General features: G+C 46.6%; 1 protein-coding gene across 7 annotated transcripts in view; it reads right to left on the bottom strand.

Moving 5' to 3' along the window:
* Positions 1-303: 303 nt before the first annotated feature.
* Positions 304-23,366, bottom strand: part of Cacna1e (calcium voltage-gated channel subunit alpha1 E) — a 470,658-nt gene continuing 447,595 nt past the window's right edge. For 3 of the 7 annotated variants that reach the window (XM_075988277.1, XM_075988276.1, XM_075988273.1), the window contains 11 exons: positions 22,685-22,812; positions 17,811-17,907; positions 15,736-15,841; positions 14,844-14,951; positions 14,220-14,320; positions 13,834-13,940; positions 10,193-10,304; positions 7,434-7,562; positions 6,222-6,402; positions 4,616-4,806; positions 304-3,288 (listed from right to left, as the gene is read on the bottom strand). In XM_075988277.1, coding sequence (XP_075844392.1) covers positions 2,746-3,288; positions 4,616-4,806; positions 6,222-6,402; positions 7,434-7,562; positions 10,193-10,304; positions 13,834-13,940; positions 14,220-14,320; positions 14,844-14,951; positions 15,736-15,841; positions 17,811-17,907; positions 22,685-22,812 — 1,803 coding nt within the window. In that variant the 3' untranslated portion in view covers positions 304-2,745. Of the gene's footprint in view, positions 3,289-4,615; positions 4,807-6,221; positions 6,403-7,433; positions 7,563-10,192; positions 10,305-13,833; positions 13,941-14,219; positions 14,321-14,843; positions 14,952-15,735; positions 15,842-17,810; positions 17,908-19,607; positions 19,705-22,684; positions 22,813-23,366 lie in introns of all 7 variants that reach the window. The other 4 variants (XM_075988280.1, XM_075988278.1, XM_075988274.1 and 1 more) reach the window with 3 other exon arrangements.

Raw genomic sequence — 23,366 nt, forward strand, 5'->3', positions numbered from 1 at the left:
TTGGCATTTGAGTTTATCAGGAGGCAAAGATGACGATGATAATGAGTTTGTGGCTTAACAAAAATTCTTTTATGTTCTGGTCTTAACGAAGGGTAAGTGTTGTCTAAGGGAAAAGAAACCCAAGGGAAGATGATTAAATATGTTCTTGATTTCATCAGTGCTAGGAAAAAAAAACCATGTGGTCAGTCAAGTGACCACATCTACAGTACTTATAACTTTAAATGCTTCATTTAGTGTGTGAGTGCGTGCACGCGTACGCACACACCTGCATGTGTGTTCAAGGAGTTCGGGAGCATGGGAAGATTCAGGCATAGTAAGTTTAATGATCATGTTATTATTTGCAGGCAAATTCCATAGCTGGTCACTGTGCTGGCAGCCCACAGTTCTCCCACTACAGGGATGGCAATGACATATCTCCGCAATCGAATTTCTCCAGACACCATCCAACGGGCTTTCTGGCTCAGGATGGTCATCCTGTTGCAGGCTTTCCCCTACGGAAAGCTGCAAGTCCAAGGTAGAGGAAAGCAATTTTGTGCACACAAGGAGGCCCATAGCAGCACTTTGGCATGAAATGAGGCTGAGCAAAGAAAACCTTAAAACAGCACAAGGCCCAGCATTATTCTTATGTAACAATCTCCTCTGTTAGGATTATGCTCATATTCTCAGCGGCCCCTGAGCACACACCTGCTGCGAGGGAGAGGAAATGAAGCGATGGCGGCGGAAGAGGATCTGAGAGTCGGCAGGCCTTACGTCTGCCTCATCGGTCACCTGTCCTGGGACCACTTTGGTTTGGGGCTGACCATGGTTCGCGAAGCTCCATCGATACGCAAAAGAGAAGGTGGGACTGTGGCAGGTGACTGCCGCCACACGCTCACACCGGGAAACTTGGCTTTTCAGAGCTCATGCCGCGCCTGCCTCAGGCCAGGGCTAGGAAGAGTGGGACAGAAGGATAGAAAGGAAACCCCGGAGGAAAAGCTCCTGCTGAGAGAGAAGGGCCGCTCCTCCACAAGAGTCCCGAAGGACTCTGCCGAGGCTGGAAGAGGATGGAAAGCCGATCCACTTAGTGCAGTGTGAAGTCCTCGAGTCTCACTGGGGAGGGTCAGGTGAAGAAGCTAGAGAGGGCAGTCCCGCCCAACACCTGGCTCCAAGGCATCAGTTCAGCTCTGATGATACCGGAGAGAGGCCGAAGGGTGACGAGTCCCACAGAATGGAGCTCTCTGCTGCGTCCATCACTTAGGAAGTGACTAAGAAAGGCTCCTATTTTCCCTCAGTGCTTCTGCTTTGGGGGAGTGGCCTGAGGCTGTCTTCTACCCATCTTTTACTCTGGGGAAGGGATGAAGCCCAGCCCTGGCTCAGGGAACATTCAGAGAAAGTCGGGGCTCCATCAGAGCCTATTTTTACTAAAAGCAGCCCAGGTCAAAACTGAGGTATGGTTACTAATCACCTTAAAGCATCCTCATCAACTTACTCTCCAAACCCCAAACCAGCCACACAAGCTTCAGGCCCAAGGGTTTCTCCTCACAAGGGGTCCTCAGGATGACTTCCTTAGGGACCATTCTCTGGAAGTCACTACACAGGGGTCTCCTTGGATATGTGTTCACTGTCCACTTGGGGAACTGGTAGAGAACACTTAGCTGTTGATACTTGACTATTCTGGGCTTGGCTTAGCGGTAGCCTTGCTGCTTGACAGAGGCCTGCTGCTTCCAGCCCACTGTGGTCACTAGTACCGAGTTCTTCTTGTGATTGTTGGAAAATTGAGTCTGCCTAGAGTCCCTTAGGTCTTCTTCTCTGTCTTGTCCCTATTGTTGGGGGTCCCCTCTGACTAGAATCTAAAGGGCCAAGGCTGAGAACTGCATGGGGTTCCCACACTGTGGCTGAACCCTAATAGGGTCGGGCCCTGGCTATTGGAGTTAATGTTACCTTTACCGGAGCTACAGGCACGTTTGGGGCCCTAGGGAACCTCTGTCTCTAGCCTATCTACCACAGCACCTACTGTGTGGGTAACAGACCTCAGGGTCTACTACCGTACCCACCAGCACCTCCAATTCTGTTTCTTTGGCCCTCACCTTCATGGTATGGGCTGCTGTGCTATGGCTTTTCTCACCCAGACCAGCCCTTGCTGCTGTTGCCACAGCACCTTGGGCCCTTCTACTCTGGCCCTTCTCTCCCTCCCTCCCTTTTCCCGTCAGCATCCAGTGCTCTTGACTTAGCGTGTGTCTCTTTGGGGGAAGCAAGCCCCAAGAACAATGCATGAGATGCTGCTGGGGTTGCCCTGGGGGCAGCCAAAGTGCAAGAACTGGCATGGAGATTCTTCTCCTACTGTCTCCACTCTTCCCTTGATGAGATGCCAGGAAGTCTTCCCGGCTGCTCAGGGCAATGAGCTTAGACACAGGCCAGCCAGATCCTGCTGCAGCAGCTCATAGAAAAGTGGGAAGGGGCAAGGGAAGCCAAGCCACCGTTGTGTCCCTTCTCCCGTGGGAATAACCCCCCACATCCCTGTATTTTCTTTCCCCAGCAAAGAGGCAGGACTATGGCAGTGCCCATCTTGCAAAGGGAAATAACGCAAATTGGTGGGTTTGACTGGTTTTCCATCTGTCTTTTACTTCCTCTTTTCAGAGGATGCATGGCGTCCTTCCTCCATCTTCCTTCTCCCTCTTCCTCCCCCCCGGGCCGCACTGGCTTCCCAATTTGGTCTTGGTTTTCTCCCTGTGAGAGAAGAGCATGCATCGGAGGGGATGGCAGCCTCTAGCACTTATCATCTTCTTCCGTGTCACTCAGGAGGTCACTGACAGCTCCACACATCATGCCTGGCCCAGGCCCCCCACGCCTCCGCCGCCGATAGTGCCCGTTAGGCATCTGCCAGCTGTGCCGCAGGGGTGGGGCGGAGCCGATGGTGTTGGAGCGGCCCAAGCTAGTAGCCACGGCTGCCTCAAAGGTGAGTGTCTCCTCCTCGCCACAGTCTGAGGCGTGGGAGTCTTCGTGGAGGGCCAGATAGGGCTCAGAGATGTAGTGCTGAGGGGAGGAGTGCTGGCCCTGCTGGGGGTGCAAGGAATTGGAAGACTCGGTCAGGCAAGCGCTGTTGCTCTCCAGGGCTTGAGAGGCCAGCGGGGATCCACCCTCACTTCCATCAGGAGGTGGAGAGATGCCCCCGGTGTGTCTCATCAGGGAGCTGTAGGAGAGGAGGGGCCGAGGCTTTGGTGGCACAGGTGGGAGCTGGCGACGACTTCGTCTTGGGGTGCTGGTGTCAGAGATGGAGGGAATGGAGCTCTCGCTCAGGGAACCAGTGCCCTGCAGCGCGGGAAAAACATGACAGATTAGATGAGGCATGGAAGCACCTCCACGTGGGGCCCTCTTGAAGTCCCAACCTCTCCTGCAGAAAGCTCTTGAGTCTCCGGAGGAGGTCTGAGAGGTAGGCGCCTGTACTACTTGTACCCTTCAAGGACTCGGGGTTCAGGTCAATAGTGAATGAAAGACATCTAGACCAGAGCATTTCAACTTCTGCAGTAAAGACAAACCTCTGGAACTCAACTACCGAGGCAGTCTTAGAAGGGCAGAGCTGTGGTTAAGCCTCGGCATTTGTTTGAACTTACAGCTATGACCCTAACACCCAGGTGGCTAGCCAGGAAATGGAAACTCTGTATAAGAAGGGCACACAGGAATACCTTAAAATTCTAGGCAAAACAATGCTCGGATTTGCTGTCTGGGAAACTGTTCTGGAAAATGATCTAAGGAAAAGCAAACTCCTTTCCTTCTTACTTCTCCGTCAGCAGTGGCTTGAGGCCCTTGGCTTCCACACATTGTCTGTTGTCTCAGCCCTTAGCTGCCTTCCTTACCTATTCCCTGTCAATAGTACCCGAGCCCAGGGTTGGCAAATGGGTTCTAGCACTGGACTCTCAAGGTGTGAGGGACCTGCGAGGCTCCAGTGAGGATCTTCTGAGGTGGAGTCCTGTCAAGTGTGGAATTCTGGCTTGGACTTTTAAGCCAGTCTCCTTGGATTTCTTAAAGTCCCAGGCATCTGCTGTGCTAGCACAGGGCTGGCTCAGCAGCAATACTGTTTGGAAGCCACCATTTCCTAGGCAAGCTTCTCTACGGGCATGTCTCAGAATTGCCATTTCCAAAGGAGTCTCTCCTCTGAACTCCAGGAACTCCCCTCCAGAGCTAGGGCTGGGGGAGAGGGACAATACAAGGACTACTGTTACATGGCTGAGGTTTCCTAGGCATGAGGAGGTGAGACATGCCCCTTCTCTTGATAAGGCCACACAATAGGTGAGCCAAGTTGAGCTGTCTGCCTTACAAACCCTGACTTGACAGATGAATCGTCACTACAGTTAATATGAGGATCACACCAGAGCCAAACCTTTTTAGCTGAAGGACCAGCTTTATTTTGTTAAGTCTAGCTAAATTTGTATATCTTGATTCTGAGGACAGGTATGGACTGACTTCCGTAGGGGGAAATCTTGCTTCTTTTAAGTTCCTGTCACCTCTGAATCTCCAAGCACAGAAGAGCCAGCCTCTGTGTACTGAGGTTATTTCTGGTTAAACATCGGGCTCTGAGCTCCAAGAGGCCTTCCTAGTACAGAACCCTCTCCTCCCTGACCCTGCTTCTCATGTTCACCTGTCTGTTGGGGGTCTGTGATCTTCCCTCGCTGGGTGACCTGGACTGGCGACGTTCTGGGGATTCCCAGTCAGCCTGGGTCCCTCGCTCCTCAGAATTGCAGCGGGAGACATCGGGGGAGAGAAGATGCTTTCTCTCTTTGGATCGGCCTCTCTCCCTGCCTCCCGAACGGTGAGTGTCAGACTTGTGGCCTGTGGAAGGTGACAAAAAAAACAACTGGTTACTTATTGTTCAGCTCACTCCAGTTGGTGACTCCAGGCCAGGGGCCATACCACTGTGAATTGATCTTGATCGTGTCCCTTCAGAATTCAGGACTGAATCCTAACCTCCAGGAGAATGGGGACAAACAGGCTTTGGGAGGTGACCAGTCCAGGAAAGTGGGGCTCTTATGGAATAAGTACCCAGAGACACTTGGCTTCCCATCCCTGCTATCTACCCTGTGAGGACCTGATGAGAAGAGAGCCACCTGTAAACCAGGAAGAGTCCCCACCAGACACTGCTCTCATCTTGATCTTAGGTTTCCTGGCTTCCTGAACCGACTGAAGTAGCCTGGCTTCTTCGGGCAGATGAACAGATGACTTGACAGGGAATGAAAGGGAAATAGGAAAGAAAGGGTAGAAAAGTCCTCTTTTGTGAACAAGGGAGTCCCCAAGGAATCATTGAGAAGACATGCATCAATGAGAATAATTTGTTTTCTCAGCTCCCCTTTTATGCCAGCTACAGTAAACAGTGTCTCTGCCAGTAAATCAACGCAGCGCAGGAATTATCTGTATCCCGCACCAGGAAGGGAACTGAGAAGGTTCTGTGAAGGAAATGCTGGCCCATCTAATAGAACGGTAGGATGAGAAGCCTGGGATTTAACGTTGAGGTTTCCATTCTAGTCTTAATGCTGCCATATTCTGGCTCTCTTCAAGTTTGAAGTAGGCAGAATAAGACGAATGGTTTCTTAACACTTAAAAATCAGTAAAGCACACAGAGAGGTTTTAAATGAAACCCAATATCTGAAACAATTCCAGATAATACTATGGAGAAAGTTGAAGCTAGTGACAGAGCTCAGCACCTTTGGCAGGTTGGGGGTGGGGCCTGGGGACTAGGGCAGGGGTGGCCTCTACGATATTCCTATGGAATCTGGAGCATTACTGAGAAGGTTGATTGGAAACCTTGGTCAGTCACATTGGCATTTGCTAGGGTGTGCCACAGGATGACAACTCAGAGGTAGCAATGCACTTTGGCAAGGAGCATCGCCTTTCATTTTGTGTGTCCCAGTGTGCATGTGCAGGTCTGAGGAACTGGTCTTAGCTCTGCGCTGGGTCTGAGACAGTGTCTTGTTGTGTCTCTACTGTTGGCAGCCGCACACTCAAGAACAGCAGCAGCCACCTTGCAAGAGAAACCCGGGATGGCAGGTTTGCACTGCAGGGCCCCAGTTTTCTGTAAGGTCAGGGGTTTGAAGCAAGCTCTTCAAGCATGAGCCAGCCAGCCAGTCCTTGCTTTGCTTTCTTAAACCCTGGTCTTTATCTAAACCGTGTTCCAGTCATTTCTGATCCTTGAAAAAAAAAGTCCATCAGTTGCCAAGAAAAAAGACAGGTGCTAAAGGTGACCCTCTCACCAGAGTCAGAATTCAGGCGATGGGCTGATAGCCTCAGGGAGGAATGGTAGCTTCGGCGCCGTGACTTGTAGGTATTTTCACTGCTACGCTCCATGGAGAACTCCTCCAACCATGAAGAATTTGAACGCTTATCCCGAATTGTAGAAAATGAACGTCGCATAGAACTAGGGTCTGTTACCACCTAGAAAGAAAAAAAAATCCAGAGGAACACAAGTCTGGATTAATTATTGATAGAGTCTGAAAATCCAGACATGGGACTAACACTCTTAGAAACTGTGAACTATATGATCTCTGGAAAAACTGTCACCTCCCTTGAATCTGCCTTGCAAAATCCTTGGCTATAAAGGAAGACGTGTCCTGTTTCAGCTACACTCACTGAGAGTGCCCTCAGTTGTCCCCTTGTTTTCGTGAATAAAGCAGATGAGTCTACTAACTGTGCAGAATTCGGGCTGGCACTATGCAAATGTCTCTTAGAACTATGTTCTACAGGGGCTTAGTCAGGACCTACTGTAAATAGTCACTTTGAACCAGGTGATAGCGATTGTCCAAAGACTATATTCTGAGGAAAACATGGTTTTTTTCTTTCGTTATTTATTCAACAGATAAGGTTCTGCCCTATAGCCCCCTAGCCTAGGAAAGCTTGTAACTTAACCATTAAGGAAGAACCACCCTCCTGTCATGACCCCCCACCCTAGCCTCCCATAGCCCCCTCCAACTTTGGATTGCCACAGGTGTTAGAACAGATCCACAAAAACTTCTTGTCTCTGTCAAAACTTCATGTAAGACAGACAAAGAAGCCAAGGAAACAGACAAAGAAATGAGGCGTGGCTTGCACTGGATAAGACAGTCCTGACATAAAGCGGTGCGGACAAATAACTCAGATGTGCTGAAGGGGCTGGGGAGAGAAAAGAAAGGGATGGGAAAATACATAGAGAAAAATGCTGGTTGCTTGGCTGCTTGGGTCCTGAGAATGCTTAGCCCAGTGCAGGAGAAGTTAATACTATTTTATTGACTAGACTTTTGAAGGCAGGGCCTTGCTACAAACACAATATAGAGAAGACTTTATCAGAAATAGTCCGTAAGCTGCGTTTTGCATGTAGGCAAGAGGTAGAGAAAAAGTCCAGGGCTTACCTGAAAATATCAGGTATTTCATAACCTACTTAATTAAAGCCTGGGATGCCACTGCATAAGGTGTGTGGTCTTGAGTTTTACCTGGGGGTCCATAGTCAGTCGTGGCATAGAGGATGCCCTCCCAGATCCCGCATGCTTCTGGGTGTCCGGAGGAAGGTAGATGCCATGGTTAGAGGACTGCACACTTTTTAATTCACTAACCTCTGGCTCCTGGAAATAAACATACAGCCAAGCTTGTGGGACTTGGTTCCATCCCATTGTCTCGCACCTCCAGGGGATGATTCAGCCCCCGTGGTAAGAATAATTTTTAGAAGGGAGACTGATGCTTAGGAGGCCCTGACTGTAGGTGGATATATGTATTTATGTGCATATGTGTCCCTAATTGTACGTGTGTGATGCCAGATATCTCAAACAGAAGGCTCTAACTGGCATGACAGGGTTAAGGCCGTCTTTGAAACAGAAGTTCAGGTAGTACAACTTTATCAAACAAACATTTCTGCTCACTGGATGTTTTATATATGCAAATTATATTTTTGATAGGTGTTGTTATTGTCTTTGTTCTTTGAAGAATCCTTTTATCAGTTGTATAGGAACTAGGATTTGACAGAAAGTCGTTTAGTGTCTAAGAGCAAACATGTTATGAATTAATTCATGTATATAACTTATGAGTTCTGTAATTAAAGCCACCGAGAATGTCATGGATAAGCTCTCTCAGGGATCTACTATCTAGTTCAGGTCAATAGAAATGTAATCTAAACCATGTCTATGATTAGATATGTGATGTAGAAAATCTTTCCATTATGATTTTATTTAACTTCATATATCCAAATATCACACCAACACATAAGAATTCATTTTTATAATTAGTACATTTCATTTGTACTCATAATATTTCAATTGTTCATCAGCCATGTGGCTGTTATTGTATTCAGATGTGCCCCTCCAAAGTGTTACAAGGTTGGATAGGAAAGTGTTGGTTAAAGAACATAAGTTTGCAATAAGGATAACTTGTATTGCTGTATAAATTCTGGAACTTCTTGGAGATGCTCACATGAGCCACGCAGAGATCAAAAAAACATCTTTGACATCTGGAGATTATTCTAGAAAAAATGTCATTTTATATTTACATACCCATAGTTTATGGTATAAATACCTAAGTAGGTCAACACCCAAAGAAAGGGAAACCTGGGGTGGCCAGCCAACTTTATGGCTACTGGAGTGGCTGGGAAGAGGGACCTTTCCAGGGCGTGTGAGATGTACTTGAGGGAGCCACAACATTTGTAGTGCGGGTGATAATGTGCACACAGTTCCAACTCCACGGATGCAGTAAAGACACTGTAGTCTACAGGTGCCAGAGGCAGCGAGACACACTCCATATGCACACACACAAATCATGGCCACGCCTCAGAACATGGAGCAGGGACCTAGAGGGATGGGCAGAGGCACACAGTGGTGAGTGTGTGGCATGGCTGACACCTGAGTTCAGATACAGACACCGGCACTGACAAGATGAACACAAATCCAGAAAGTTCTGGCACTACAGCTCAGCCTGGGGAAACCCACACAAATGATGAGGTAAAGTGTCCCTGGGGGGAAAAAGAAAGACCACGTTATTGAGATTTTTCCACCACATCTATCAACTCGGCATAAAGTGCTGAGAGGAATTTTCAGAATCAAACTATCCATACCAGCTTAGTCCCTAGGTTTTAGTGCTAAAACAGCTAGGGAAGAGGGTGATTATTAAGAATACCCTTGGGGCAGTTGTTTGGTGTTTTAGGATACCTGGCCTTGCTATCTTCCCAATATAACAGATTCAAGATCCTCTGTCTCAGCAACCAGAGATGACAGAATTACCGAGGCGAGCCACTCCTCTCCGTAGGAAACCTACACCATCACACACACACACATACACACACACACACACACACACACACACACACACACACACACACACACCGCTCATTTGGCATGGCTCTGGGATATATAGTAGTAGCAAGAATGGTTTGTGAGATAAAGGAGAGAACAAAGTCACCTATGAACCATAAAGTAATGAGGCTCGGCTCACTTAGTGCTGGTTCTCTGTACAGACATTCACAAAAACTAGGTTTTGTCTTGCTCTCTCCAATTCAATTAAGCCTGGAAAAAACTTGGGACTCTTAACTCCCAAACATGGACTAATGGCAAAATTGATTAGTTTGGCAATCAGGTTTTACTTTTGCACTAGTAAAGACAAAATCTTAACTGGTACTCTCTCCTTCAAGATTGAACTTTACTTGTTAGGGTTCTTGGAAATTTTACCATCTAGACTAATAAAAAAACTTACGTTGACCTCAGGAAAATGACTTTAGGGGATTTTTGAGTGTGTGGTCTTGTAGAATTATAACTGAAGGGAAGAAATCTGCCTGAACCCACACATGGCAAAAGTGGTGACATCTTCTGTATGTCCTGGTGGACAGCTAGTCATTGTTGCAGATGCAGCCACTAAGTATTAGAGGAGGCGGGCTTCCCTCAAGGATGTAGGGGCATCCTATATTTCCATAAGCAGCACTTAGTGTATTCTATACAATATGAGCAGATACTACTTATTCTATGAGAGTATCTTAAAGCCTTGCTATCATAGGCAAGATTTTATATATAATATTTTCTCCAATCTATTAAGTAAAAAGGGCTTGGCCTAAAGAAACATAAGTTCCTGCAGGAAGGAAGAGCCCTCTTGGGCTATGAAACCTTTAGAGGGAGCATTCTCAGTGAACAGGAGAAACTGGGTAAGAGAGGGCTGAAAGTAAGCGTGAGAAGGATCAGGAAATACTTCTTAAGTCATAGACTCATCATTCATTCACCAGAGATTGCTGTTCCTGGAATTGTCCATCATCAGCAGGGTCCATACAAGCCAACTGGAATATTTCTTGCGGGGAGAGTGGACTCATTGAAGGGTATCCACTCCGACCACTCCTGAAAAGCAATATCAAATTCAGAGGTAATGAGAGACAGAAACAGTCATGTCATAACTTCCACTGACAAACCCCTTCCCAAAGGATACCTCCTTCTTACAAGGGCAGCACCCTGCTCTCTCAGCTGGTCTATGAGTCTATTGACTTGCAGGTGGCTGGTCTTAGAACAGAAGATGTTTAAGAAAGCGTAAGAAAACACAGAAACTGGTGTTTTCAACCTGCACTTGGAATCATTCATCATTCTGCTGGCGACCAGCATATCTGTGACAAATCACACTCAGCCATATGGAAGACCAGTGCTAGATTGTAAACCTGCTTCTGTTGAGTTTCCCTATTGGGCAGAAAAAAATGCCAGAGTTTAAACAGTGAACAGCTTGTTTAAATATTAAGCAGTCATAGTCTTAAAAAAAAACCCACTTTCAGTAAAATGGTTTTATTGTGCCAGCATCCATGGCGAAACTCAACTCCATCCAAGTCAGTTCCGTTAACATTTACTAAAGGGTTCCTCTGGACTGCTCACTGTATCTTTTGGCTCATGCGCTGGGAGATGATTTCAGAGGTGGTGGTTGAGAAGCAAAGACCCTTGGGTTGATTGCTATATGGGAGGATGTTTAAATGGTGATGAGGTAGGGCAGAACACAAAGCTGCCAAGTGAAAGGTACAGAGAATAGCATGGTAGATTGATTCCTATACAATCATGTCCAAGCTGATGTTCCCTGCAAAATTGGCTTCTGTTGCCATTCACTGTTATCAGTGCAGTAACAGATTCCATTGTCCTAACCAGGAGTGAGCCCTTGTGACTATGGGAAGAGGGGCAGGCTAGAGCTATACAGTCATAGCACTATAAGATGATACACCATCTCTCCAAGAGCCAGTGTTCTGCTCTAGAGAGGCCCATCTCATAAGAGTCTATGGCCGGGGACTTTGCATCCCATAGAGAATTAGAGAACTGAACAAGAATGGCAAGTTACTTTAAAATAATCTGTAGGCTCAGACTTACTAGATTAGCATTAAAGGAGAAGGTTTGAATAGCAGAGAATCACCTAATGGGTCTTCTGCCAGTGAGAATGTTAGCTGAGTTTTACAACTCCCATAGAGTCATCTCATATTTAAGTCACCTGTCTAAATGCCACTCATTCATCCGTGTGCCTTCTCCTGAAAACCAAGGTAACAAAATGGACAAGGCAAGTATATAGCATGGACCCCTGTTAGTACCACAGAGAACAGTTGGTTCTTCAATAGGTGGAGAAAACCTTCTATGGCTTCCATTGAGTCTCTAAAAGTTAATGTGTTGGAAATTTCATTACTAAAGTTATATGCTAATGTTATTTAAAGCAGAACACTTGGGAGATAATTAGGACTTGATGAGGTCATGAAGGTGAACCCCCCATGCTACATTACTGTCTTTATCATAAATAGGCCCAAACAACTATGTTCGCAAGCCTATTCTGTCTCATCCCACACATGTGACAAAAAGGTCCTCACCTGATATAGGCACCATACTTTTGGGCTTCCCAAGACCCAGCATTATTATCCAAATAATTCTTTATAAACTACTAGTCTGAGTTATTTTGTTAGAAAACAGAAGAAATAGTGGCAGAACCTTTAGAATCACAGAACAATATCACAGAGTTAAATAATTTGAATTGAGTGGTAACCTACTTTAAAAACCTTGTGAAGTTCTTGTTTTTAAGAAATTGTTCAAAATATAGGACATGGCCCCCCCTAGACTCTTGTTCCTATCTCACCAGCATTTTCCTTTGGCTTTTCTTTGCTCCCAGAATTCCATGTATAGGCTGTTTTAAGTTTGTTGAAAGTAGTAATAACCAAGCTTTCTTTCTGCTAAAAATGTTAATATAGGTTGTTCCCACAGTACAGGGTACATCTGCTCCCAACAACACTCTTTCCATGTACTTTGGACTTTCCTTACCAAAAGTTATTTTCTTAAAATATTCTATGGTGCGGGACAATTGTCTGTATTCTGTCAATTACGTTCTAAATAAACACTGATTGACTAGTAGCCAGGCAGGAAGTATAGGCTGGACAACCAGACAAGAAGTAGAGGCAGGTCAATGAGAACAGGAGAATTCTGGAAAATAGGAAGCCCATTCCTCCCCAGTCCTACCCAGACACAGAAGAAGGAAGATGTGACCTACCCCGCTGAAAAAGGTGCTGAGCCATGTGGCTAACATATACTAGAATAATGGGCTAATATAAGTTATAAGAGTTAATAAGAAGCCTGAGCTAATGGGCCAGTTTATCATTAATATAGACCTCTGTGTGGTTATTTCGGGTGTAAGCTAGCTGGGCGGCTGGGACAAACAAAGGACCCTTTCCTTGTATCAATTCTAGATGTCCAGTAATCCATCAGAACTCTCTTATGTGCCTTCATACCCTGCTACAAGTTTTCCTTCTGGAATTTATCACAATTGTACTTGAAAATGACAACTGTTTTCCCCTGGCAGCTTTTCTATTTAAGGTCTGGCTTTCCTGTATGCAAGATCACTTGTCGGGGAGAAGGGAGCTATGTCTGCCATGGTCACCATTGTAATCTCTATAATTAATGTCTGGCTCTCAAAATGCATGGCTTTAAAGAACAACAGGCCTAGAGCAATATCTTCCAAAGGTTTACACCAGAAACACGTGGGTCATTTTCATTCCTCTCCCTCCCTCTTTCACTCCATGTAGCAATCCTATTCCTAAATCTTTCTTCCCTGTTAAATACCTTGCCTGCCCACTTATAGCCCGGTTGTCCAAGCCATTGCCATTGATACTTTATATAACTGCAGCAAGCCATTAAATGATGTCATCTCTAGAATTTTCCCTCTGAACTATTAAGTCTACACTGGATTCATAAATGAATTTTGAAAAGCACAGATCTAATCATGTCACTCTGAAACATAAAGCCCCATTATTTTAAGACAAAAATTGAATTTTTTTTATCATGGATTAGAATGCCCTCTGTGTAGCACCCATAACCCAAGAGTAGCCAGCACAGGTAGGTGTCTTACCACAGTCGCACCTTTTGAAGAGCTTGCCTTTAGGTCTCTATTTCTTCCTAGAGGACACCCCTTACTACCCCATACCAAGCTCTCAAACTAGGTAAGCAAATACTGTCCCTAGAACTCTCAGCCTGGAGCAAAGAATCCAGTGACTGTTGCTTCTCTTTTCCTTTTGTGCTCATCAATCACAGAGCCATGGCACTAGCCCCATGGAGAGGGGACAGCCAAGCATTGAGAGATGGCAATCCTTCACAACAGAACTATAGCTAAGGTGCTAGTGTATTATAACACGACTTGGCGCCTTTGTCTACCGTCCTGATGCTGGCTGCAGCCTACACACGCTTGATTTCACTTTCCTCTTACTCCTGCTGATGAGCCATTCTGAGAAAGTCAGCCCCAGGAAAAGAACTGATTCCCAGTGTGTGATTTCTGAACCTTTCCAGTGGCGACAGAATGCAGGCAGGGTCTTACTCACAGGCCTGAACCAAGGTCCTGCTGGAGATAAAGCAGCACTTTGACATTACTCACAGGCCTGAACCAGGGTCCTGCTGGAGATAAGGCAGCGCTTTGGCATTAGCGATGATCTCCTGCGGCAGTGATGAGGGCTCCATGCGCTGAAACATGGGTGCATTTTTCTGTATTGAGACAGACAATTCCCATGACTTTGTGGGGACTGCTCTGAGAAGACCACAGCTTACATGAGCAACAAAGAAAGACCATTGGGTTCTTGTTTGACTTTCTCAACCTTTTAACTCACCAAATTTCTAATCCCACAACACTACAAATTTCATGGACCCCTCCCCAAGCCCCTTGTCACCTTTTAGGGTGCTTTATAGGGAGGGATACATGCTGCCTGCCCCCTTAGAAACTGTGTTTATTCATGACCCATCCAATATACCATCACTGATCCTCACCTGTTCTTCCAGCTGCTGTCTCTGCTTCTTCACCTTGCTCTGTTTATAGTAGTCCATGATCATCATTGCTGCATAGATTTTGCCCACTGTTAGGTCAGAGGCTAAAAGCACAAGTGGAGCATAGGATGAACAGAGAGGATGCAGGTGGGCATAAGCTTTCTTACCCACTCTCCAAAGCAGACTTACACTCTCGGCCACTCATTCATCTAGTGCTTATTAGGGCTCTGAGGATATAGAGTGAAGAGATCCTTGCAGTGACGGCGGTGCTAACAGTACTGGATAGTATGAAATATATTAATAAGTACTACCTCCTATATCATTCTAGATATTCATGTCCAAGTAGCAACACATTTCCCCAGATGTACTAGGGATTACTGAACAGTCTCATGTGGAAGGAGAGAGCTATGTACCCAGAAAATGCCATTCACAACCACGGTGACTCAGCTTAAGAAGTTAGTTTCAATTAATTGTGATTAAAAAGTACTTTAGGAGTGAGGACTTAGTTTGCTAATGGCAACGGAATGATCCCTTTGCCTCCTTGATCATTCTGGTTTCCCTAAAAGATGTGGCCTTGGCATGTTGGGCCACAGTGCCGAGCACAATCGGAAGAAGGAGCCACCACACCTTTGGGCATGGGCACAAGCAGATCCAGCATCTTCTGGGACAGGTGAGGCCAAATGGCCAGAGTTTCTTTTTGTAGCTCCGAGTCTAGCTGCTGTCTGTCTGCACCACCTAGGATAATATGAATTATTAATAACCCAATCATAACTGACACAGAATAATGACGACTGGGGAGTAGGTGGGGGCAGGAGCTGAATCAGCATGGCACCTCCCATGATGAGAGGAAACCTTGGCACTGAGTGAACAGTGGATCTGGCAATACCAGCATTTCTGCTGAGGAAGCAGAATACACCTTGGCTCCTGTTTTAAGTGACAGAGGCATATTCTTCCTCAGGGATCTGAGGCTGAGGCCAAGATCAATTTCCTCACTGATTCTAACAGCCTCCCAGGTGCTCAATACATCAGAAGGAAATGAAGACAGCCATAAAGAAGACTCCTGCCTCATTAATACACATCATCCCTCCCATTGACCCTAACTATACAATCTAAGTGATCTGATTTTTAAAAAGGCAGGAGAAGGCAGGCTAAAAAGTCTTTATAGATGTCATAGACTGCTTCTCTTCCTTTCCAGACCACTGGATTAGGAATCATAACAGGCAAAGCATTGCAGTGTCTACTATGAAGCCTTCCAAGACTGTAGAGAAAAGATGCTCTATGGGAAAAATTACAGAATTATATCTGGAATGCTATTATGTATGTCAGGCATGGAGTACCGAGTCACTTATTTTTACCAGAGAAAGGGCAAGTCTAAAGTTACTGAGTTAGAGGTAAAATCAGGTCAGTGCATTATTGGGCGCATGGCCAGCTAGATTACAGTTCAGCTGCTCCATCCGATAGCAGCTGCTCAGGTTATAACTGCCTCCCCTTTCCTCTCTCCTTCACCTACTAATCTGACCTTTGGCGATTTTGATGTCCAGGGCTGTCCGGATCAGAGCCATAAGTGTGGAGGTAAAGTGGACTGTCATGTCCTCAGCCACTGGCATGTTCATCAGGACCAACCTCTGTGTGAAAGAGAAAAGAGAAAGAGCAAGCAAAAAACAAATATATTGAAAGACACATTGGTTTAAAAGTTAAAGAAAAAAAAGGAAGGAAAGTGCAGAGGTCAAGTGCACAGACAAAAAAGAAGGGCAAGGATTCCCCATTCGCATCCTAGCCTGGTTCTCCCTACTTCTCACACAAAGCTCATTCGCTGCTAGTTTACCTAGGGAATGATGCCAAATTCCAAGGAAAAGGGGTTTCCCAATCACCCCGTAGAACCCCTTCCCATGGGGAGTGCAAAGAGTATCTCCCATCGGGATGGGAAGGGAGTCAGCTCTGGGAGGTGGCTCCACTCCCTGCTCCAGGTGTGCGCTCTATTTCTACTTGTCCAATGAACACCCCCAAATTCAATGGAGAGATAGGGAGAGAATTGGCCTTGCGTATCTCACTTGAAAGATGTATCCTAGTGCCCCCTTTTTGAGTCTTTAAAGGATGGAATTTGCCAGCACATGACTGAACATGCAGAAAGTCCAATTGGTCCAAGGGATGAGGAGGAGCAGGATGGGCGGGGCGGGGAGTGCAAACAGGCTCTAGGGGAGGGTGAACGAGGAAAGCAGGGAAGACAGAGTAAGAGAAGGGGGTACAGGCAGGAGCAGAGTGGGCAGGCCTTGTTTCCCTCACCCAGAGGAAGGGATCCAACTGAAATGGCCAAATCCACTTCTCAGAGAGTATCCTGCTTTTAGAATTCTGTAAAACTCTCCTCCCATGCCTCTCCCAATTCATTCTTTCAAGTCTCACCCCAGAAAGTCAAACTCATTTTGCACAGTGTGGTTCTTATGGGTATCAAAAGAGATACTATTCCCTGTGCTGTGTACAAACAGCCACGCACTGGGGTGGAGGGGGTTCCTAAGGTCTACATTCTAGTGAGATGTTCTCTGGGGAAATAACAATTTGGAGAGAACAGCAGAAGGGTCCTGGTGGCAGTGGTTGGGGGTAATGGTTGATGGTAGTTGTTGGTAGTGATTGGAGCATGTCTTTCACCAACCACGCTCTCCAATACTCGGTTGGATCATCTTCCCTAAAGCAACTCCACAGACAGTGTGTTAGAGTGTAGAGGTTGTTTCTTGTCTGTTTCCGAGTCTCATCATTCCCGCTTCTGGAGAAGTGGCAACATTGCTATGAGGTATGCCCAGGTGAGTGGAAAAGCTCTGGAGTTCTTGGCCAACTTAGACACCACCGGGGAGCTAGCAGCAACTATTGCTGATAGAAGAAAACTCCTGGCCCCAAAGCTCGATAACCCCCAGTGGACGATGCTCTACGACCACAAGCAATCTACCCACCACTTGGTCATGTTTAAGAAGGCAAAGCTAATACTGAACACATCTTGTGCCCATCTTTGCCCTCTCAAGGGCACTGGGTAGCTGGCCAATGGGGGATGAAAGCTGCATTCCTGTTAATCATAAAATTGAAGACGTATTCCTCTTTTGTGTTTGTCTCTAGAAGGAAGCTATGTCATCACAGGGGGAAAACATTTGTTGGGAGTTTTCCTTCTACAATTTTCTTGTGGAACGATCCTTAAGGATTATTCCATTATCCCCCTAGCTTCTGAGTGAAACCATTTCTTTCTCAGTAAGCTTTCCTGGCTCTTTTGTCATGGGCTTCTTTCTTGCCCATCCAATTATTTCCCTGGCCACCACTCTGCCTCCTTTTAAAGGAAACACACCACTTAGCAGCGCCTTTCTAGTAGCCCACTCACAAGAAGCCACGCACGTGTAGAAACACAGTAACACAGTGAACGGTCCACGGGGAACAGCACTAGCACCATTCTTGTATCCTTCATGACTGCATCTTCAGGACCCTTTCCTGACTCTTCAATCCTTGAGTCCCATCGCCACCTCCCCAACCCAGCTTCCTCCCATCGTCTGTCCTCCCCACAACTGGATCCCATTTCCTGTCGGTCTCTAGCCCAGAACAAAGGAAGGGGTTGTCTACCTTATAGGCCACTTTGGAGGGACATCTCTTGCCGAGGCCTAGCGGTGGTGACATGAGAGTCAGCATTTCATACATCTCAGTGTAATGGATGCGGCCACTGCTCATGGGGGGGGGGGGGTAAGTAGGGGTAGGAGACGGGCAGGGCAGGAGGAGTGGCCGGGAAAGGATGCAGACAGGTAGGAGAGAGGAACAGCATTCCCAGAGAGCCAAAACAAATTAATACAGGAAACGGAAAAAACAAAAACAAAATGGACAAACAGGAAAAGAACAGGAAACCTGTTAATCAAGGCAAATCATACAAGTGACTCCGTCCTGGTGCAGATTTATATCACGCCCCACACAGACCCGGGAACGCTAGTCACAACCTCTGGTCCCTCTGACACTGTCAGAAGGTGCTGACGGGTAGGGGTGGGGCTCACTTTCTCCTCCTCCGTTCATTCTGCACTGGCTTTGTAGTTCACTGCATCTACCCGCAAAGTAACACAAACATGTCTTCAATTCCCAGGGCTGTGCATGAGCGGTATAAACCGGATAGACGGTGCTCCAGCCGTGGGTGGGAATTTCTGGCCCCTACTGGGGCTGGGATGCTGGCCCAGAAGTCAGGCCCATCCCCTACCCTGAACCCACAGGCAGAACGTCGTGTATCCCCCCCTCTGTGGTGTGTGTGCAGCGGGAGGCGGCGGCTTGCGTTGAAAGTGGTGGGCTGAGGTTGCTGGTCAGAAAGTCGGCCCTGTTGCTTCCACCTGGCTCCGTGAAGAAGAGTGCTCTTTATTCCCCAGCATGCACCAGGGTTGATGGCATGCTGGGGACAGAAGAAACAAAACCAGGAGGAGGAAGAGCATCTCGCATGCCATGCTACCCTCCCCAGCTCTCCCACATGCGGCTGCGGGTTTCCCTAGGATCGAGTTTAAAGAGCGACAGCAGAGGCAGCTGTCCAGCCTCCAGAGTTCAGACTCAGTGTCACCATCCCAAATCAGCTCCATCCATCATCTAGGCAGACAGGCTTCCTGAGCCCGGGTCTTCTTCCGCTGCCTGAGCAGGGCTTTGCTTTCCTCCCATAGCACCTGAAGCAGGGTCCTTATCTAGCCGTCTTGGGCTTGGTAGAGTGGCTAGGATACTGAGTATTCGGGGTATGGCAGAGTTCAAATTTGTATCTCTGAACTTGTTGGTCTAACCAACAAGTGGTGACTTGACAATAATGGAAGACCCTTTACAAGTGTGTCTGGCAGAAACCTATGGCAAATGATCTATTCACGGTCCTTCAGTGTCTACCGAGGTCATTTTAGACTCTGTGCTGTGAAATCCTCTCATGGCCTCCAAATCCACCCAATTCTCTATCGCTTCTTCCTCTCTCTCCTATAACTTCTATTGCCGACCATGGCAAAAGCTCCCGGGGGGGGGGGGGGATGACTAGGCTCACACTCTGACTCATGTGGTTTAATGAAGCTCCGGTGAAGGGAAACCAGAAAACCCTTTGCCTGACTAAAGAATTTCTACAATTGGGAGAAGGGAGAGATCCTTCGGTAAGAGGTACAGGCTAAAGTAAACTGGTGTGCGTGTGTGAAAAAAATTATAGTGGCCTTCATATTGTCCTTAACTCTTTTCTGCCTGCACCATTAAATGTGCCCTTCTTCCTGCACAGCAGCTGCTGGGTCTGGGAGGGTTTGGGCCTCTTTAAACTCAAAGGAAAGCAACATGAAGGTTCCCTCATGTGGCGCAGTGGTGGTGGAGCAGGGGGCGGAGAGGGTTAGATGCTGCATCCCACTGCAGGTCATGGCTGAGGACTGGGAGGCAAACCTTGCAAGCCACCCTGTAGGGGCAGTTCTCTCCCAGGCCCAGAGGAGGCGAGATCACCCGCACTAATTTGTACATATCCTTATACGGGATCCTGCCGCTGTAAAGAAAGCACAGGTGCGTTAATAAGATATTAAAGAAGGGTGGGGATGAAATGACGGCTTCTCCCTGCCGGGACTGCCCAAAAGAAGTACGAGCAGTTTGTTGGTGTTTGACAGAATTAGACCAGAACAATAAGCCCCAGAGAACTACTGCCTTGCCAAACTACTGTCACAATTTCCTAGGGAAATCAGAGTCCATCTAGTATCAAAAGGAGCTACCTAATGCCTACGGTGCCCAGAGATACCTTTGTGGCTCACATCTGGCCTGAGTAGCCCAAGCCCTAGCTAGACTTCTAAGAGCAAAAAAGACAGCCAGTGTGTTTCTGACCGACGTCCAGAGCAGATGTCAGGTTGCCCACATGTGGACTATCAAACTCTCTGCTTTCACACACACCCTGATTATAGTCAGTTACTCATGACCACCTGTCAAGGACAGTCAGCATCTTTTTGTAGATTGTGAGAGACAAATTTCCCACTAAGCTCATTAGCAAGAAACAGATTTCCATGAGAGAATTTGAAAAGGCTTTGAATCTCTGTGTGGCAGATTATTCTGAGTTCAGCTTGGGTAAGCTTTGCCCCATTCCACAGGAGCCTGCTGAGATCCATGTCCACAAAGCAATGTGGGTGGAAGCCTGGGAACATTCCCCTGCAGCTCCATTCCCACCACTCAAGATCCAGAGTTGATTTTTTTTTTTCCGAACCTTGTCTTCCAGGAACCTTCTAGAGACTTCTGGCTTCTTATAGAAAGGGAAAAATTTGACACAGGATTACTTTTTAGTGGGTAAAACATCTCTCTGTCAGGAACCAAAACAAGGAAGCCACGATGGGATCTGAAGTTGCATCCTGGACCAGGCCAGAGTTTCTCATAGAAACCATGAGCACATTATCTCCATCTGAGCATGCTTTTGAGCAATCATCCAATCATCAAAGCTAATGTTTTTTCCAACTTCACTCTCTCTAGCCTTTTCCTGACTTGGTGCTGATTTCTCCTGGATTCTTCCAGACCATAGTGCATCAGTATGTCCCAGTGTCTCATCCTTTAACAGGATGGAAGATAGACATGTGTCGACTTATTTTTGCTTCTTAGAGTAGTACGTAGAGTGCTCACAAGTGACCATAGGCTAATGTCTTCTACAACCTGTTGCCAGTTCCTCTTATGAAGACCCTCACTCGAGTACTTTTGTTGATTTCTTCTCAATAACCTTATTCTACCAAGGAGGACAATTAAATTGTAACCAGAACAAGTGTTAATTCTCTAAACATTCAAAATGACAGAAGGGGTTCCCCTTTGTCTTTTTGTTGAGTTCATGTGACCAAGTCTTATGATTAGTCCCGGTGGAGCTTCTTCTCAGCAACTGAAATGGAGGAGTAGTATCTTTAACACACTTGGCATTTGGATCCACAAACGACATGAAACCAAAGGAAGCCGTGGTTCCGGGATCCAGGGGCATGAGGCTAGGTGAGCAACACTCTCCTTTGATAGTGATAGTTTCTCTTCAGTCAGGTGAGTAACTAGGCATCTGGCATCAAGGCCGATAGGTTTTCTTCAGTCAGGTGAGTGACTAGGCATCCAGCATCAGGCCGTCTATGCTTTATAGATGGCGAATCTCCTTATTCCCAAATGGCATTCACAGACCATTTTTGTCAATTACCCTAACAGTAGTGTGCATGAGGTAATAACGTGCTCACAAACACAATCCAGGCTAGGCAGGCATCATTACCATCACATGGTAGCTGGTTACATAACTTGTCCAACGTGAGAGAACGGATAAGATGCAGGCCTACCATTGCTGTCCTCTAAGACACTGCCGGTTGAATACTAAAACCTTCTGCTGGAGATTGAGTTCAGCAAGGAAAATTTATTGCTTAGCCACTGTACCAGGAAAGGGTTTACATAACTCTGTGCCCTAGCTCGTTACTGCAGAGGGGAAAGGAATTTATCCAACCACCCTGAAACAGTTAACCCAGGCAGAGCAGCTTCACAGGTTGGTAGATTTGGGGAAGAATTGCACATTAGGAAGGGAGTGTCAGGTGGAAGCAACATGGTCCCCTCCTGGGAAGGGTGGCATTTCCTGGAGTATTGTAAGAGGGGACCAGAGCGGGTAGAATGGTGAGTGAAGACCCAGAAGCTAAGTTGACCTGGGTCAGCCAAGCTTTTCAGTCATAGAATGTGTTCCTGTCCTCAACAGCAAGGGATGAACCACTGTTTGTGTTTCTGCAGCAGGGGTCAGAAGACTTTTTGTAACAGTGGAGTTTTTTGACAATACTTTAATAGTAAACATTTTGAGCTGGAGGATCATACCACCTTTATTACAACTATTTCCTCTAGGGCAAGAACAGCCATAGATGATAGATTAAATGAATGGCCATAACCGTGCCTCTATAAAACCATATTTGTTAAAGCAATGAGCTAAACTTAATTGACAGGTGGTGATTTGCTGACCCCTGCTCTAAAGTCTAAATGTCATATCACATCAGAACTATTGGACAGCGAAAGACAGCAAAGAAGTCAGTCCTGCCAGCTCCTGCCTTTAACTCAGCTCCATGTGATAGAACCCCACAAGTGTAGCGGGTAACACTTGGAAGAACCACTTGTTTGATTATTTGAAATATAATATCAGAGTTTTATTCAACCATATCTGCTGAGAGGAATGAGGAGGAAAACACTAACCATGGTGGCCTGATAGGTCCCATTGACCTAGAAACCCCTAACCCAGCCCCTGGTAACTCATGGCAACAAAAGGAGGTTGGAAGCTACCCTGGTTGTAAAGCAGTCGGGGTATAATGACATTGGCAAACAAGGGTACAGCCTGCCATAGAAGCCCAGGAAGAAAAAGACTTTGGTGAATGGCTTAATACCAGTGCCTCTTCCATGAGCTACAACCCAGAGGTGTTTCCTTCCCTTTCATAACAGGCAAATATTTGAGCAACTCCAATCGAGAAGCCCCCGATCTCTAGGTGGCCAAGAGGCCTACGCACCATGCTGCTCTGTCATATTCTGCCCAGACACGGACAAACTCATCCAAGTGGTGAGGCCCCAGGATAGAGGAATCTCGAGTCAGGTACTCAAAGTTATCCATGATGACAGCCACGAACAGGTTGAGCATCTGTAGGGCAAGGAGAAGAGTTAGGAGAAACTAGAGAGAGCCAAGAGATCTCACGGAATGCAACTCGTTTTCCTGATTCCCACTGCACATTGCATTGTGTGGGCATTAATGACTTCATTTTTCTGTGCCACTTCTCATTTGCACAATACTCCATTCCCTTTTATTACCTGTTTGATTAATTTAATTGTTCTTTGGAAGCAGAGGGAGTAACCATCTCAATGTTCTTACAGGCTAGAGAAAGTCAAGGCCAGAGAGCACCATTCCTTCTCCAGCGTCCATTCCTCATGCTGCTTCACAAAAAGGGTCTACAAAAAGTACTGTTAGAGCGTACATATAAAGAATATATGAAGCTGACTGTTCACGGGCCCGTTGTCCTCTGTGCTTGCTTAGTCGCTCTTTACCATGTACCCAGTACCTGCCAAACACACTGACTCAGGTGCTGGCTCCCGAGATTAAAAAGTGCTTGTCCAGAACTACATCCCTATGCCTAGCACAGCGCCTAAACATGGTAGCCCTTCACTAGAACTTGTTACAGGAATACTCTTAAAGAGGTA

This window comes from Microtus pennsylvanicus, chromosome 10 (assembly GCF_037038515.1).
Source record: "Microtus pennsylvanicus isolate mMicPen1 chromosome 10, mMicPen1.hap1, whole genome shotgun sequence".
Taxonomy (NCBI): Eukaryota; Metazoa; Chordata; class Mammalia; order Rodentia; family Cricetidae; genus Microtus; species Microtus pennsylvanicus.